This window comes from Sinocyclocheilus rhinocerous, unplaced genomic scaffold (genome assembly GCF_001515625.1).
Source record: "Sinocyclocheilus rhinocerous isolate Xijiao unplaced genomic scaffold, SAMN03320098_v1.1 scaffold53, whole genome shotgun sequence".
Classification (NCBI taxonomy): Eukaryota; Metazoa; Chordata; class Actinopteri; order Cypriniformes; family Cyprinidae; genus Sinocyclocheilus; species Sinocyclocheilus rhinocerous.
In genome coordinates this window covers 3,092,649-3,109,579 of record NW_015645538.1, presented here as the reverse complement: position 1 = coordinate 3,109,579, position 16,931 = coordinate 3,092,649, and the positions used below count along the sequence as shown (strand labels likewise).

At 35.3% G+C, this 16,931-nt stretch overlaps 1 protein-coding gene across 1 annotated transcript in view; it reads left to right on the top strand.

The window, feature by feature from the left end:
• Positions 1-5,785: 5,785 nt before the first annotated feature.
• LOC107706142 (prolyl endopeptidase-like) overlaps positions 5,786-16,931 on the top strand; it is a 13,520-nt gene continuing 2,374 nt past the window's right edge. The window contains exons 1-13 of the mRNA XM_016509723.1: positions 5,786-5,969; positions 6,346-6,420; positions 8,991-9,124; positions 9,338-9,481; positions 10,056-10,084; positions 10,213-10,334; positions 10,545-10,650; positions 11,220-11,411; positions 12,374-12,571; positions 12,736-12,839; positions 13,441-13,577; positions 13,707-13,801; positions 15,635-15,766. Of these exons, the coding sequence (XP_016365209.1) occupies positions 5,928-5,969; positions 6,346-6,420; positions 8,991-9,124; positions 9,338-9,481; positions 10,056-10,084; positions 10,213-10,334; positions 10,545-10,650; positions 11,220-11,411; positions 12,374-12,571; positions 12,736-12,839; positions 13,441-13,577; positions 13,707-13,801; positions 15,635-15,766 (1,510 nt within the window). The 5' untranslated portion in view covers positions 5,786-5,927. The remainder of the gene's footprint in view (positions 5,970-6,345; positions 6,421-8,990; positions 9,125-9,337; positions 9,482-10,055; positions 10,085-10,212; positions 10,335-10,544; positions 10,651-11,219; positions 11,412-12,373; positions 12,572-12,735; positions 12,840-13,440; positions 13,578-13,706; positions 13,802-15,634; positions 15,767-16,931) is intronic.

Here is a 16,931-nt window from a genome sequence, read left to right as displayed (position 1 = left end):
GTGTTTGTAAACCTCAGAGAATCATGGCCAGATGTATGTCTGTTAGTGAGGAACGCTGTTTGGGGTGACACATTACTTCCTGGGCTGCCCAGAAAGAATGAAGGCCATAAAGGGGAAACCACAGAATTGTTTTGCCTCGCAGCAACATCAGATGAGAGAAACTGTCCAGACAGTGACATACAAGGAAATGTATGCAAAATATTTCTGTCAGTACTAAAGAATGCAAATACACAAAGTCTTAACTCAAACAAAGTGCTCTTTTATTGAATTGCTCACTTTTAATATTAAGAAAGTTTACAATTTAATATTAAGAAATATACTTAAATTTGACTTGAAATGGAAATGTACCCCACTTTCTAAATGCATACCCTTGATCTTATTGTGAATAATTCAAATTTTTTTTTACATGTAATTTTTTATCAAAACTCAATCTTCTGACAGATGACTTCCCCACTTATTTAATATACATAAATCCCGCCCCCTTCTTACAATCAACATTCAGATGTGCCTCCATTCAACCATCAACCGACAAAAGCAAGCCTTCACCCTACTTTTTTTTCTTTTTGATAATCCATTTCACTCGGATGTGTGTCACATAACGGAAGAAACGATCTGTCACTACTTCTGTTACATTGCGACTTTAAAGACACCGGCTTTACTGGCTTTTTTTCTTTCTAGATACATTGTTTCCAAAAAGTCTTAATCAATAAATAGACTGTTTTATTGAAATGGGTTGTTTTTTTCCCTCTCATTAGGAAGCCACTCCCTCCATTAAAGGAACACACCTGTTGCCTATTGTATATGTTCTCTTAAAATACTCTTTTTGACTGAGAAACAATTAATGTCTGATGAAGGCCTTGAATTTGTCCAAAACATTATTGTTTTTAAAAAAAAAAATAAAAAAAAAAAGTTTATGTTTGTAGAGTGAGTGTTGCCATTTTTTCTAGGATCTGAAATTTACTACAAAAATAAGAAATGCATTTCAATAAGATATTCGGTAAACTTTAACTTTGCTAAAAATAGTAACAGACACTGATACTAAGAACTCAACAAAAGCATCAAGGGCCTGTGGCTGTAATGGTTAAGTTGTACTGAATGTCCCAAGGGCCCTCCTTGGCCTTACTTTGGCCCTTATAGTCTAATCCAGTGAATCTCAACCTTTTGGCGTACCGGAACCCAGTCCAATTCAGAACCATCCTCAAGGACCCCCAGAACAAAATTGAAAAATCTATGTATCATTTGTGTCTTTGTGAGGACCAAATGCAGTCAAGTATAATTCAAGTTAGTTGACTTGTCCAGTATTTGGTCATATCATCAGCTATATTGGATTTTTCTTTCATGGGAACATGTCATGTCAAAATATACAACATTTATACAAAAATTCATACTTTATACGGACCCCCTGGTCTTACGTCAAGGACCACTAGGGGTCCACGGACCCCTGGTTGAGAAACACTGGTCTAGTCCATAATCCAGCCCCGGCCACATTCAAAGCCACTGTAATATAGCTAACATATACCACAATAAATCACATTAATCTAACATTATTCTGTGACTACAGAGTAAACAAATTCTGTATTAATGCAGCAAGTTACTCGACATTCTACAGTTAGACTAATGATCTCCTCGTGTTTGCCCTAATCTTGCCCTTTTTCCATAAAGAATTGCCAAACAGTCTAGTTCAGAATTATCGTCTATGAAATTAACATATGGTAGTGGTCACACATGGATGAATATTACTACCTTGTCTGTGTATGAGAAATATGAGTATATTGTGCAATTCCTGTTTCCAGTTGTTGATGAGTTCCAGACAAGTAATTTAAGAGCTAGCACAGGTTGACACGCAAACCATTGATCTACCATAGGTTACTCAGTTTGGGACTCTCCAGAATTGGTTTCAACCCCAGAGATGTTTGGAAAGCAACAGAGTTCGTGATACATTTTCGTGTTTCAAATCTCACTCCCTGTCTGGTGCCTTCAGATTCTTCCCATAATGAAGTGACAAAATCAATCCTGCTTTACCCACTCGTCTCAGAATCGAGCTTCCCATCAGTGCAGCTATATTGGTAGTATGGGATTCCCCCTTGAATCATATTCCTTTGCAAGCAGAGCGTTCATTTCTTTGTCTCTGAGACTTTGACCCTCGGCTGCCATATGATTTTAGGCCAGAAGATTGGTTACAGCTTGTCTTATTGTTTGCCTTCAGCATATGTTTTGCTGTTTTGCAACAGGTTACCAAGAAGTCAAGGCAGTTAACCCCTTAAAGGAATAATTTGGGGTTCGACACAAGTTCAACCGACAGAAGTTGTGGCATAATGTTGATTATTACAAAAAATGTTGTTGTTTTCAGTGTGTTCAAAATGTTGTTGTTGAATCAGAGTGACGGTGAGGCACTTACAATGGAAGTGAATGAGGCCTATATTTTGAAGGGTTTAAAAACACAGTACTTACATTGGTTTTTCTGATAAATCCTTCTCACAGAAAAACTTACATATGGACTCCATTCACTTCCATTGTAAGTGCATCACTGTAACCCAGATTTTTGCGTGTTAGAACGAGCCGTTTTAGGTAGGTGTGGCTGACTCTTAACTTTTATAAAGAATATCTCTTTGGATTCTTTGCAACTTTACAGATCTTCTTTATGCACCAAGAGCTTGTAACACTCCAAAGAGAAAGGAAAAATTGAAATCGCATCATATGACCCCTTTAAGAAAAGTAGAGACCAGATTAAAAACGTATTTGTGCCAGTCAACATACGCCACACATGTTCATTTGCACTAAACTTGGAATTTTCCATCTTTTCTGCTTTCATGTTGTTACATATTTACAGATATTACTCTCTTAAAGATACACTAATAAAAATCCAACTACTAAAACAATCTACGGATGATATTTATTCGATGGCTAAAGCAGAATGAAATTTTCACGATAGAAAATATGTCAAAACAAGCTTATGAAAAGCACACCGGAACCACCCCGGGGGATGTGATTATTTGAGGGTTTGTATGTGTCATTAAAGGTCTCGTCATAGAGGGATATAAATGGAGAGCAGTGACAGCTATCACACCGCAGGCACGTAAAGTGCGACTTAAGTCCACATAAACACGCACAAAGTGTAGGATACCTTTTACACACCTGCTGACAAACATAACTTGCCTTGTAATTAAGTGCCGGACAAAACATTTTCTCTTTCTTTCTTTCATGCCTTGCGATTTCCACACTCTGTTTTGTGACGAGACAGGCCGTCTGTCAGCATATGCCTGTTTTGACTGAGCTAAACCTGTATTACTGCCGAGAACTCAAATGTGTGTCAACAAAGCTCTATGAACAAATGCACAGAATAGGCTGGGTGTGAGGTTTTTGTGCACGTCAAAATGGTAACATAATGATGTACAAATGATTGCTTTTGTACAAGTAAAAATAGTAGATCATCTTCACAATCCTTGGTGACATTAAAGTTACAAAGCCGGAGACCAAAATTTCTATGCTTATTTCCAGACTTAAAATATCCTTTTGTTTTTGTTCAGTCAATAAGACCACTACACAATGGATAAAGATCACTAAATCATTCCTATTTCCACTGAAATTCAAAGGTGTGATCAGTAATGTTTTGTTTATGTTGCACGCCATTCCGAAAATGCACCATTGGCAGTCAGCCATGATTAATTTATTCCACAAACAAAAGTCTCCAACAGCAGTGGTGTTATAATGATAAAGTTCTTAGTACTGTGATCCAGCACTGTTACTGTTCGCTTTTAAAGGGTCATGAAACCCCAGACTACTTTTTCTGAGATTTTAGCAGAGGTGTTTGTGTTGCACATCATAGAAGACAATGTTAGCATCTGATAATTTTAGCTGTTGGAGAAAACTGGTTAATTTTAAGGAGTGCAAATGGCTGTGCATTTATTTGTGTTTTTAACTCGATGGGAGCGAAATGAAACTGTCAGAACGCTAAGCTGTGTATGTTGTCTGTCTCCCCTCTTCCCCCTCCTCCGCTCCGCTGTGCACCACGCCCACTTTTTTTATCATTTTTTTAAACTGTGGTGAGAACTAACTAGTGCTGAAACGGGGGGTTTCATGACCCTTTAAAGCACTTCAAGATATTATAAGACCAGGCAGCTAGAGGGGTAATAAACAATATTAATAAATAATATATACAAATAATACTAATATTAATTATATTAACATACTAATATTAATGAAAAACTATCATTAAAAAGGTTATTTATAACACCAATGAGGTCCTATATAGCATTTTCAAAGTATGGTTCTATATGGAACCCTATAAAAAGGGTTCTATTTAGCACTAAAAAGGGTTCTGCTATTGTTACAAGCCGAAGAACCCCTTTCTGGTACTGTTTAGAACCATTTTTCTTAAGAGTGTACAGTATGTGGAAAATAATGTGTTTTTTGAACCTTAAACCGCATAAACACATTTCATTACACCAAATACTACAAAATAATGTTCTTTTTAGTAACATCATATGACCCCTTTAAAAAATAAAGGTTCTTTATGGGAATCTGTGGTTCGATTACAAACAATGAACATCCATAAAACTTTTCTAATGCACAAAAGGTTCTTTATGGTGACAAAAGGTTCTTCAGGTTATTAAAATGTTTTAATGTTCTTCATACTAAGAAAGTAATGGCCCTGTGATTAATTGTTCACTGAAAAGCTCTTTTGAGAACCAAAAATGGTTCTTAATAATAACAGGATTAACTGTTATGCCTATTATGCTGAACCACTGTTGTACAGCATAACTGGAGGGAAAAAAAAAACTTTAAAAGTGTTAACTAAAATGGTAAAAAAAATAAAAAATTTACTTTACCTTGGCAATTAACTGAAATAAAATAAGTTTCGGTTGAAATACTATAATTACTTCAATTAAAATAAAAATAAATGAAAGCTAAAAAAAAAAAAAAAAGCAAAGCACAAATAAAACAAAGCACATAATAAAATTTATAAAATTTAAACTGAAATTAAAATGAAAACTAAAATATAAAAATAAATGTTATATATAGAAATAAATAATATAAGACAAAACATCCATAAGGCGGTGCAACTAGGCCCCATACCAGCTAGAGTATATAAATAATACTACAATATCATAGCTGGCTGCAGATTTTGAGACAGCATTTAATACATTAAAATATACAAATTATGTGAAAACCTAATTGCTTGAATGACAAAATTAACCGAAAATTTAAACAAAATGTACTCAAAATATTTAAACATTTCAAAATTTTGTAAAATAAAATAAAATAACTGAATATACAATAAAATGAAATATATTTGACAAATAAATTCTGGAAACATTTGCTCAAAATTCACTCAGAAATATTTAAAAATTCAAAATGTGCATTACTCATTGCTAATGATCTCTGTACACATTGGAACTGACAATTTGGCAAAGTGAGCATGGTTTTGGCCAATGCTGATAATCTCAAAATAGTCAAATATCTGCTGCCTCCATAAAGTGACCCACTTTATCTTAGATAAAAAACTACTGATATCACTGCCATGACATGTACTGTACATCATTATTGTACATTATTGTACGACATTATTATGTCTTTTTTACCTTTTTATATTACTAATTTCTTTATGTAAGAAAGTGTTTAATAAGTACTAAAACTTGTCCTACTAAAACATATTAAGACATCACAGCACAACACAAGCTGAAGTGAACTGTGTGAGATTCTAACTCTGCCCACTTTGGGTTGACCAATCCAGTGTGAAATCATTTCCTGCCTGAAGAGCTGCCTTGTTGTGTAATCAGGAGAGTGAGAGAGAGAGAGAAACAGAGAGCCGTGTTTGATTTCACTTTCACTTTTCAGAGCTGACTCACCCGGGCGTGAAACATACGGACAAACACACAAAAATATACACAGAATTACAAAAAAAAACCTATCAAAACACACCCAGAATGGCTTTCACATACCCTGAAGTACGGAGGGATGACAGTAAGGTCAGTGGTACTTTCACTTGGGGTTTTGCACATCTAGTCTTTCATTCAATCACTTGCTCTTCCGCTTTCTTTAAGACACATGAAATGCACAAACAAATAGCGCGGACACAAAAGACTGACTGGAACAGAGGAGCGAGCTTTTGCCATGTGTCATGAGAGTGGAGGGGTTTAGGGGTGTCTGTGTTGATATCTAGTGGTTATGTGTCAGAAGTTGCATATGGTACAGTAGCTGACTGCATTATGGTTTCCTTGCAGCGTGGGTTTGCCTCAAGGCCTGCTTTAACAGATACTACCTGGAAACCGAATGTGTCTTGTTTCTATTTTCTCCCAGTGCAGACATGCCTGCTGCTCCTAACTTTGGTGTTTTGTTTCAAAGGTGGATGATTATCATGGAGTAAAGATCTCCGATCCATACCACTGGCTGGAGGACCCTGACAGTGAGGAGACTAAGGTGATCCACACACGGGACCCCCTTTTATATCACCATGGACCTTTTTTTTTTTTTTAGCACTGATGGGCTTTTCATCATTAAAGGGATAGGATAGCAGAGGAGTGACAGGAAATTATGGGAAAAAGAGGGAGGGCTGGTATTGGGAAATAACCAGAGATGTTTTAAACTTGGGTCACCCTCAAAATATTGGAAAATGTGCACTTCTCACCAGACAACCTCTCAATGACTTCTGTTACGCTTTGACTAAAATTACTACTCCTTAACCCTACCATAACAGATCACTTTTGGCATTGTTTCTTATGAAACAGGATGATGACTGATATTACGTACATGAAATAAGACTCGAGCCCTATTAGGATGGTAATTGTTTCTCATGGGGACGTCTGTAAAAATAAACTTGCATACAACTCACGTGGTCAGTCACACGATTGTCAGCTGTAAACAATATCTTTTATTGCTTGGGAAATTTATAAATTCATATTTAATTTAATAATAGGAAAATATATCCTATTTATTATTTGATTATTTAAATATCCTATTTAAAACCAGGAAAACTGACATGCTATAGTGTCATTTTACAAATGTGGAAATTAGCAGAAATAAGTTAACGCAAACTAACGTAAAATTTACATAAGGGAAACATTTGACCTGACTACTTGTTCGGCTAGTAAAATAATTAGCTGTGGAAGCCCTAATTTATACAAATGTATATAATTTATATTTTTTTAATTATTGCATACCATAAAAATGGCCCATTTCAAAAGTTTACATTATTTGGTTTTGTCTTTTTTTCTTCTTCTTAACAGCTCTCGCTCACTGTAGTGGAGAGGTGATGTAACAATATTCTTGTTAACAATTTCCAGCATTTAATTAATAAAAATGTCCATATTAAAAATGCGTGCACATCATCACAAATGTTAAAAAAAAAAACATCTGGTAAATGCCACAGAGACGTGGATTCAGGCGATAATAATATTAACACACGACACTACCTTGGTATATGTATAAAAAAATAAAAAAATAAAATAAAAAAAACAGCTAGGAATTTTACACAGGTGGAGGGAGAAAACACCAACATTCTGTAGTCAGGCAGCAATAAAATCACCAACTAGCCCCTGTAAATATTAAATTGACCTTACGTCTCCATGAGAAACAATTACCGTTCCAATATTGGTTTAGTCGCTTTATGAAGCTGCTTGATCACTGTTGCACTGTTGGCATTGAAAACAACAAAACTTCATTTAAAGATGGCCAAAATGGTTACTCTGTCTCTTTAAAGGTGCACACAGTTTTTCTCCATTATTAGTTTTAGTAAAATGTTTAATTCTGCATAAAGCAAGCGTCCCCCTCATGGGTGCTGTCATGTTGACATCCCATGACTAGCTCATGCAATTGACTAATGATGACACAGTCAGTCACTCACTTTCCAGCATAAACCACCAACAATCCACCAAAAAAAAAAATAATTAAAACTGAATCCAAGAATGTCCACTGTGGATGTGTATTATAATACAGAGAAAAACAGCCAGGTTTGTATACTACCTTCATGCATCCAGGCCAACAGTTGTCAATATAGAGTCCAACAACACTGGTACTACTGTATTGTATTAGGACAAATAAGACACAGTTAAACGTAAGCAAAAATGTATTTCCCATATTTCCACAGGGCCACAGCGTATACTTAATTATTCAATGCTGTTAATAAGATGAGATTCAATACCCAATCAGATTTTTCTCAATACACAATACTCAATACACAAATTCTATGCTACAAATGCAAATCACATACAAATTGTCCACAATCTCAGACCAACATTAATGTTAAGGATTTATTCCTTTTCTAAGTCCACTTCAACCAAGGTTGCAATAAAAATGCTGTTAGGACTGAACCAATTCGTTTAACAACCATTTAATACTAGAACTAAATTCTGTATCATTTTTTGGTTCACCAGCATATTTGCATTACAATAAATTACAGCAGGGTGTTTCCAAACTGGAGTTTGCAAACCCCTGTGGTTCATGAGTTAACGAAAAGCTAATAATTAATGAAATCATAAAAATGTCAAATTAATATAAATAAATAAGTTTAAAATAATAAAACACCTGCTAAAACAATATTTAATAAAAAACTGATATATGTGTTTTGGTCATGTGACCATTAACTGACATCAGAGAACTATGAACATGCAAACGTTTTGTTGAATTATTAAAATATTAATATCTCAAGGGGACTTTTAAGTAAGTAAAGGGGTCTGTCTGACAATGAAAGTCCTTGTAAAATCCTTTCATTGCGATACTGATGTCACACTGACATCATTTAACAGGCTGACTGACAAGACAGTTACAAGCTTTCATGCACTAAAACATCTTTCTCTTTCTTATCGGACAAAGTAAACACTACATACCACCATTTACGCTGTATATTTAGGCTTACCCTGTTTTGTTTCCTGGTCTCCACCCATGGCCCACATTACCGGAACAAAGAAACGTGTAGAAAAATGTACATATAAACAAGTTCTCTGTGTGCATGACAACGACCATTTTAACAGTGTCCCTCACCCGCCCTACAGATGTTTGTTGAACAGCAGAATAAGTTGACCATGCCATTCCTGGAGCAGTGTGCGGTCAAAGAGCAGTTTCACCAGCGCCTCACAGAGCTCTACAACTACCCCAAATACAGCTGTCCTTACAAGAGAGGAAAGAGGTAGAGAACAGCCCAACAGACAGCACCAAACACAGCCCAGGCCCACCACACAGAACACAAACTTTCACACTAGCAAGCATTTTTCACATTCAAAAGAGTTTACATTAAAAATAAAAATAGCACACAACATAAAATGTCACCGTGTGTAATGCATATACCATTGTATACTTAAATAACTGAAATTAAATACATTTAATCAACATTCTATTTTAGATATTTCTATTTCCATAACGAGGGTCTGCAGAACCAGGATGCGCTCTATGTGCAGGACTCGTTAAACAGTCCCGCGTCTGTGTTCTTTGACCCAAACACTCTCTCAGAGGATGGAACTGTGGCTCTCAAAAGTGAGTTTGATTGACTGGTTGATTCATAATATATTTACACACACCTGTAATGCATTTACTGTACACCAACGTCCTAGTTTTTCCTTTTCACTCTCTCCCGGCCTCTTCTCCTTTATCCTCTCTTTACATGTCCTGACACATTTCATTCCTGTTTAAAAACAGACAAGATATCCATAGACAGACCACAAAAAATATAAACATACATTTGGGGAATAATGATAATAAAAGAGTGCATAATAACAACACAATTATAACTACTTAAAATTAAAGAATGTTAGAACATTATCGAATGAAAGACTTTTAAAGCATTATATACTGTACTAATGGATTCGATTCATAAAAAGTAATTACTGTAAATGAGTACATTAAAACCATTTCTATAAATACATGAATACATTAATCTATAAATACATATGATATGAAAAATGCATGAGAAAACTATTATACTAATTAAAATGAAATTGAAAATACTATATTTTAAAACTTTATACAGTATACATTATATATAAAAGTGGTAAATATCTGAGGTAAGAGTTTAGGGCTTTCTATTTCTGGAGCTCTTGAGATGCAATGAAGTAAAAAAAATGCTACCCTCGACAGGACGGCAAAGCTGATGGTATGTGCACATCAACTTTCCTTCTTCGCTGACATCACTTAAGCTATTTAACTATACAGTCATTGCTTTAAGAAATTTGTATTCAATCTGCTTCCAGTGTGATATTAGTTTCATTCATTCCATTCTAGGCACTGAGACCACAACAAACCTAAACCAGAAGCTTTACTACCATCTTATTGGCACAAGCCAATCAGAAGACATCCTGGTGGCAGAATTTCCTGACAACCCAAAATGGCACAGTAGCCTTACTGTAAGACAACACCAAATTTATACAAAACCCCCTTTTTGGGAAGATAAAATTATGCAACTTACTCTTATGATTCACACAATGTGATGAAATATTTATAAAGAATTTGACAAAATTACCTAGCCTAAAATTAATTGTTCTCCTTTTTTGTGTGTGGTTCTCTTTTTCTTACACAATCTTCCACCGTTTCTCCTTTTCTCCTCATCTGTCCAGGTCTCTGATGATGGCAGGTATGCAGTGCTGTCCATCACCGAGGGTTGTGAGCCAGTCAACCGTCTGTGGTACTGCGACCTGCAGCAGCTGCCCAATGGCATCACAGGTCAGTCTGCATGTGTGGGATGCCTAATAGCAAACTACAATGAAATGCATTTTAAAAAAATAAAAACTTAATTAAAACACATTGAAAGGACCACTATATTATATTATATTATAAATGTATGTAAGATGTTTTTGAAAGAATTCTCTTTCTTGCTCAGCAAGGCTGCACAGTAATATTACCAATAATACAGTAAAAATAGTAATAATGTGTAACATTATTACAATTTCAAAAAACATTTTAAAATGTAATTTATTCTTGTGATGCAAAGCTGTATTTTCAGCATCATTACTACTAGTCTTCTGTCACATGATCCTTCAGAAATAATTCTAATATACTGATTCAGTGCTTAAGAAACGTTTCTTATTATTATCAATCATGAAAACAGTTGTGCTGCCTAATATTGTTGTGTAAGCCATTACACATTTTTTTCAAGATTTTTTGATGAATAGAAGTAAATTTATTTGAAATAGAAATGTTTCGTAACAATGCAAGTCTTTACTGTTACTTTCGATCAATTTAATGCATACTTGCTGAATAAAAGCATTCATTTAATAGTAATGTTATTCAAGGTTTGCTGCCATGGGTGAAGCTGGTTGACACATTTGAAGCGCAGTACACATACATCACCAACGAGGGCACCGTCTTCACATTACGCACCAATCTGGATGCTCCTCGTTACCGCCTCATCACCATAGACCTGCAGAAACCAGAGCAGACACACTGGAAAACCCTCATCCCCCAACACGAGAAGGACGTTCTTGGTAAGAGAACATTATACTCTTGTCAACAAAAGAGAAGTTTCTCTGTGGTTTTCCATCAAATATAAATACTCTATGGTTTAATGTCTGAAAGCAAAGAAAAAAACAACAACAACAACAACCATAAGTATTAGTATTGTAATTTTACTGTTCTCATAAATAATAATAATAATAATAAATATATTATTATTATATTATTATAAATAATAATTACAATTGTTATTATGATGAAATACTTTTCTTTACTGATTTGTTTAATTTTATAATTTGATCAAATAATACTATTACTAAATAATTATTATATTTTTATATTTAATATTTATTATTATATTAATTAATAATAATACCAACAATGTGCTGCCTGTTTTTTTTTTTTTTTTAATGAAATAATGCACATACTTAATGGCTGGTAATAAAATAGTTATGGCCAGTCAATCTTCTCAAGTCACCAGCTATTGGCAGGTGTGGCAAAATGTTAGCTTGAGACACTGGACACACACCTTAAAGTCTTCATTACAAAACAACAACAACAAAAACTTAAAATATTTTCACTGTTATTACTCCAGAAAAAATACAGTTCAATTCATTAAGCAGAAATTATAATTAATAAATAGTGTACAATTAAACACATAAAACTACCTTCAACATATAGCTGAAACCAACAAACAAAACCACTGCCAGGAAAAACGCACATTTGTGTAATTGGACCTTTATCTCATAGTTACAGAGACAACTAGCCCTGGTTACCCCTCCATTTTTCCCTGTAAAATGTTTCAGTTTAAACATTCTGGAAACAGAGTTAGCTCATATTTTCTTGGTATTCACAGTAGTCAACATCTGTGGGTGAAACTGTCACAAGCCTCACACACACACACACACACTTCCTCTTCACCCACACTATCAATAACTCATTTCCAATAAAAACAGAGAACTGCAGCCTGATAGTGTTTATATCTTGTCTGCAGGCTTCGTGGAGTGTGTGAACCAGCGCTATCTGCTGGTGAATTATGTGCATGACGTGAAGGACATCTTACAGCTGTATGAACTGCAATCAGGGAAACTGATTAGAGACCTGCCGCTAGATGTGGGCACTGTAGTTGGCCTCAGCTGCAAGAAGAAGCACCCTGACTTCTTCTACAAGTTCACTTCATTTACTACACCAGGTAAACACACTTAAATAATGCGCGACATTTATGCCAAAATACACTACGTAACCTCAAGTATAAGGACACCCCAGTATGTGCATTTACTTTGGCAGTAAAAAAGGAGATCACATAGATTTCCAGACCATGAAAAGTGTTTTTACTCTTCATATCTAATCGCTCAGGCATAATCTACCACTGTGACCTGAGTCAACCCGACCCAGAGCCCACGATCTTCAGGCAGGTGGAAGTAAAGGGCATCAACCCGAGTGACTACCAGACAACTCAGGTCAGGCTGCAGTCTGTCCTGAAATAACACATGAATCACAGCCCACAGGAAGTTTCAGTATTACAAATATATCTTCAGTGTCACTTATAATTCATTACTCACGTCTTCAGTGTCACATGATCCTTCAGAAATCATTTTAATATGCTGATGTTGTGCTTAAAAAACATTTTTTTGTTATTATCAGTGTTGAAAACAGTTTTACCTTGCTTAATATTTTTGTGGAAATTTTCTATTCATCAAAGAATCCTGAAAAAAGTGTTTCCACAAAAATATTAAGCTGCTTTATTAACATGGATGATAATAAGAATCTTATTAATAATCTTAAGCATATTAGAATGATTTCTGAAGGGTCATGTGACACTGAAGACTGGAGTAATGACTGCTGAAAATTAAATGACATTTTAAAGATATATTCAAATAGAAAACAGAATTCTTTTCAATTGCATTAATTTCACAATATTAAAGTTTTCACTGAAATTTTAATCAAATTTATGCAGTCATGGTGAGCATAAGACACTTCTTTCAAATATTGTTTAAAAAAATTGTAATTATTCCAAACTTTTGACTGTAATAATACACCTTAAGTGTTTGTGCATAACAGGTGTTTTACCCCAGTAAAGATGGCACAAAGATCCCAATGTTCCTGGTACATGCACGTGGCATAGAAAGAGACGGCTCTCATCCAGTCTTTCTGTATGGTTATGGAGGCTTTGAGAACTCAATTCAGCCATATTACAAGTTAGTATAAAGCTCTCTGTTTGTGTTTGGCTAAAAATCGCAAATGGAATGGGATGGAAAAGGAAGAGAGTATGTGAAATATGAATATCCCAAACTATTAACCAATTATTTCTCTATCTGTATGTGCAGCACTGCATACCTGCTCTTTATTAGACACCTGGGTGGGATCCTGGCTGTAGCTAACATCAGAGGAGGAGGAGAGTATGGCCAAACTTGGCACAAAGGTACAGTATCCTCACTTCATTCACGCTCAGATGTGTGTCCTTTTGAAAGATAAATGAAGAATGAATGAATAGAAAGTGAACTCTAATTAGTCAACATTTTTAACACTAGTCCAACTTGAAAATTAGTCTTAATAGTTCACACATTTTGGTTTCAAACAGTTAGTTTCTATAGTTAATTTAGCTAATTTACTTTAGTATTCATCCCGTCTGTTTTTAACATAGACGTCTGTTTTTAAAATACAACCATCAACACATTTCAAAATTATTACTTTATTGTAACATATATCATAAAATTGTTATATTAGCTGCCAGTATTACAACATCAATATTGTAACTTATTTGCAACATTTGGGGCCCTATCATACAGCCGGCGCAATGCGGCCCAAGTGTTTTTGCTAGTATCAGCCCGACGCAGTTCTCATTTTCCCGTCCTGCGCTGCGTTGTTTAAATAGCATATGCATTTGCGCCCATTTGTGCGCCCACACTCATTAAGAGAATAGGGACAACCCGTTTAGACCATGCGCCCGGGCGCGCCGACCGTTTTCCCGTCGTTAAACTAGCAAAAGTGGATTTGGACACGCGCTGAGTGCACCTGCGCCGTGCGCTTTAGACCATGCGCTTAGATCGTTAAAATAGGCCCTTGAATTTTTAATTTAGTGCAAAATTTTGTCATTGCAACATTTTAGTGCAGCTTTCACTAACAACTGCAATTGGATTTATATGTATACCTAAATTCACTGTTATACCACCGGTCACAATTGTGACCATCTATATTTTTACTTATTCTATGACAACACTCAACAAAACGTAATAATTGTGAATTCATATATTAATGCTAGACACCTTAAAGATAATGTGGACCAAAAATCTTTGTCATATCTTTATGTTAACATACTTCACTAGCCTTTTATTTTGGAGCTTTGATGCAGTCATCATCTTCTCATGGTGCAAACGGGAATTAAACTGCTATGGTCTTGTGACAATTTGCACTAATCATGTGAAACTGCACATTTTTAATTGAGACCCTTTATTTTATCCCATATTTGCAGAAAATGCACTAAAACATCAGTCAGTAAGATATTTAGAGCTTTATAAATGAAAATCTTCTTTATGGTCACAATTGTGACTGGTGGGATTAAATGGGTTAATCTAATAATAATAATAATAATGTTTTCTAATTCTTGTATAATTATTGTACTTGCAGTCTTTATGAATGAATTATTATTATTAAAACTTGCCATGCCACAGGACTATATAACTGAATTGCAACAGCAAAAAACAGTTTTTTTCCCCCTGAAAACTTTCAGAAAAAATGGTGACCACTTATAATACCTAAAAGTTTTAGCAAGTGGTTATTTTGTATATATTTAGAAAAGGCCGATCATATGCAGGTTTTAATTAAGAAATTCACATGATAAATGTGGTTATAATAAATGTGGAAATAATAATGACTTTAACCACATTCAAATATTGCAAACCTTTTCTGGTTTAAGGTTTACGGTAATGCAAGTACTGTACTTTGCAACATATTAAAAATTCTGCAACATGAAATACTGTTTGAATAATTTAATATAATTTGTTTACATATTGCCAAATGACTCATGTTTCCCCTTACATGAGTAAAGTGTGACATTTTTTTGAGAAGTCATATTTCTATGGCTGTATCTTACATATACTTAAACTCGCAGTATATGGGAGAAATTGAATTAAATGCAAATACTACCTAATACCTCTTCCCCCTTGACTTCAGTACAAGTGGCCCAGTTTACCCCACTCCCTCTACCATGTGCTGCTTCAAATTGTACGTTTTTAAGAAAGATTTCTGATTTCAGCTGGCACTCTTGGGAACAAGCAGAACTGCTTTGATGACTTCCAGTGTGCTGCCGAGTACCTGATCCAGGAGGGATACACCACGGCCAGCCAGATCGCCATCAACGGAGCTTCCAACGGCGGCCTGCTCGTGGGTAAGTTTCTTGGTGAGCAGTCTGAGGAAGTCAGATAGACATGATCACTTCCAGCTAATGAAGAACACAACCAATAAGACTCGACAGTCTTAGCACACATACGCCTTCGCACATGGTTAAATTAGGGTGGTGCTGTAATGGAAACTTATGGACGTGCAGCTGTGCGGCTCTAATGATGTGTGCAATCTGTGCCGTTACTCACAGCTAGCTCATCTGTTGAGTAAACATGACATTGGCATTCACACTCAGAGCTTTCTAACACAAGTCGCACACACCAGCATCTGCGAGAGGCGAAGAAGCACTCGCTCCTCAGTGAAACACTTTGTCACTCTCATTAAACAGCACGTTTAGTAGGAGATGCAGTCGTTAGACGGGCGGCACTCGCCAGCTGCCAGTGCAAATACAGTTTCAGTCTTATTCATAGGAGAGACAGGATTGAGTCAGTGCAGTTATTGAGTATATGCAGGATTGTGCAGAATTCATGTGCGGTTGATCGTGGGAGGCACATGGAATTTGTTTAAACGTTTTACAGATTTTTCGCAGAACTGAACACGTCATTCAAAAGGTTCTACACATTTCCAGCCTGTTGTGTTCGTTCAGCAAAGCTGATTTTATTTTTTGCTTTAAAGTGCAACTGTGAATACTATCTATACCTAAAATGGAGGAAGAAATATATATGAAATTTGAACAATCATATATTTGTATGTACAGTATGTATGTATATACAAGTCAAACCAAAAGTTATTCAAACACCAGATATAATTTTTGATTTTTTTTTTTTACTAGTGGGTGCAGGACACTAATAAATGTAAGTGAGGATAGCACAATAAAGTGAACTGTGACATATTATACCCAACAATTCTTCATAGAAGAATAGATGTAGACTACCAGTAAAATTTGAGATCAAAAAAATTCAGACACTTTGACCTAACCATGTTTTGCTTAAGTGTTTTTTCTTTAATTGCTAATGCAAACTTTTTACACCACAGACTGAACAAAATTAAACTATCAAAGTTATCTGACATTATCAAGATATTTTATTACCATTTTCTAAACTATAGGGAATAAACTGTGATATAATGTGAAAAATACTGAAGGTGTCTGAATAAAGTTTGGTTTGACTGCATACATACACACACACACACACACACACACACATATATAT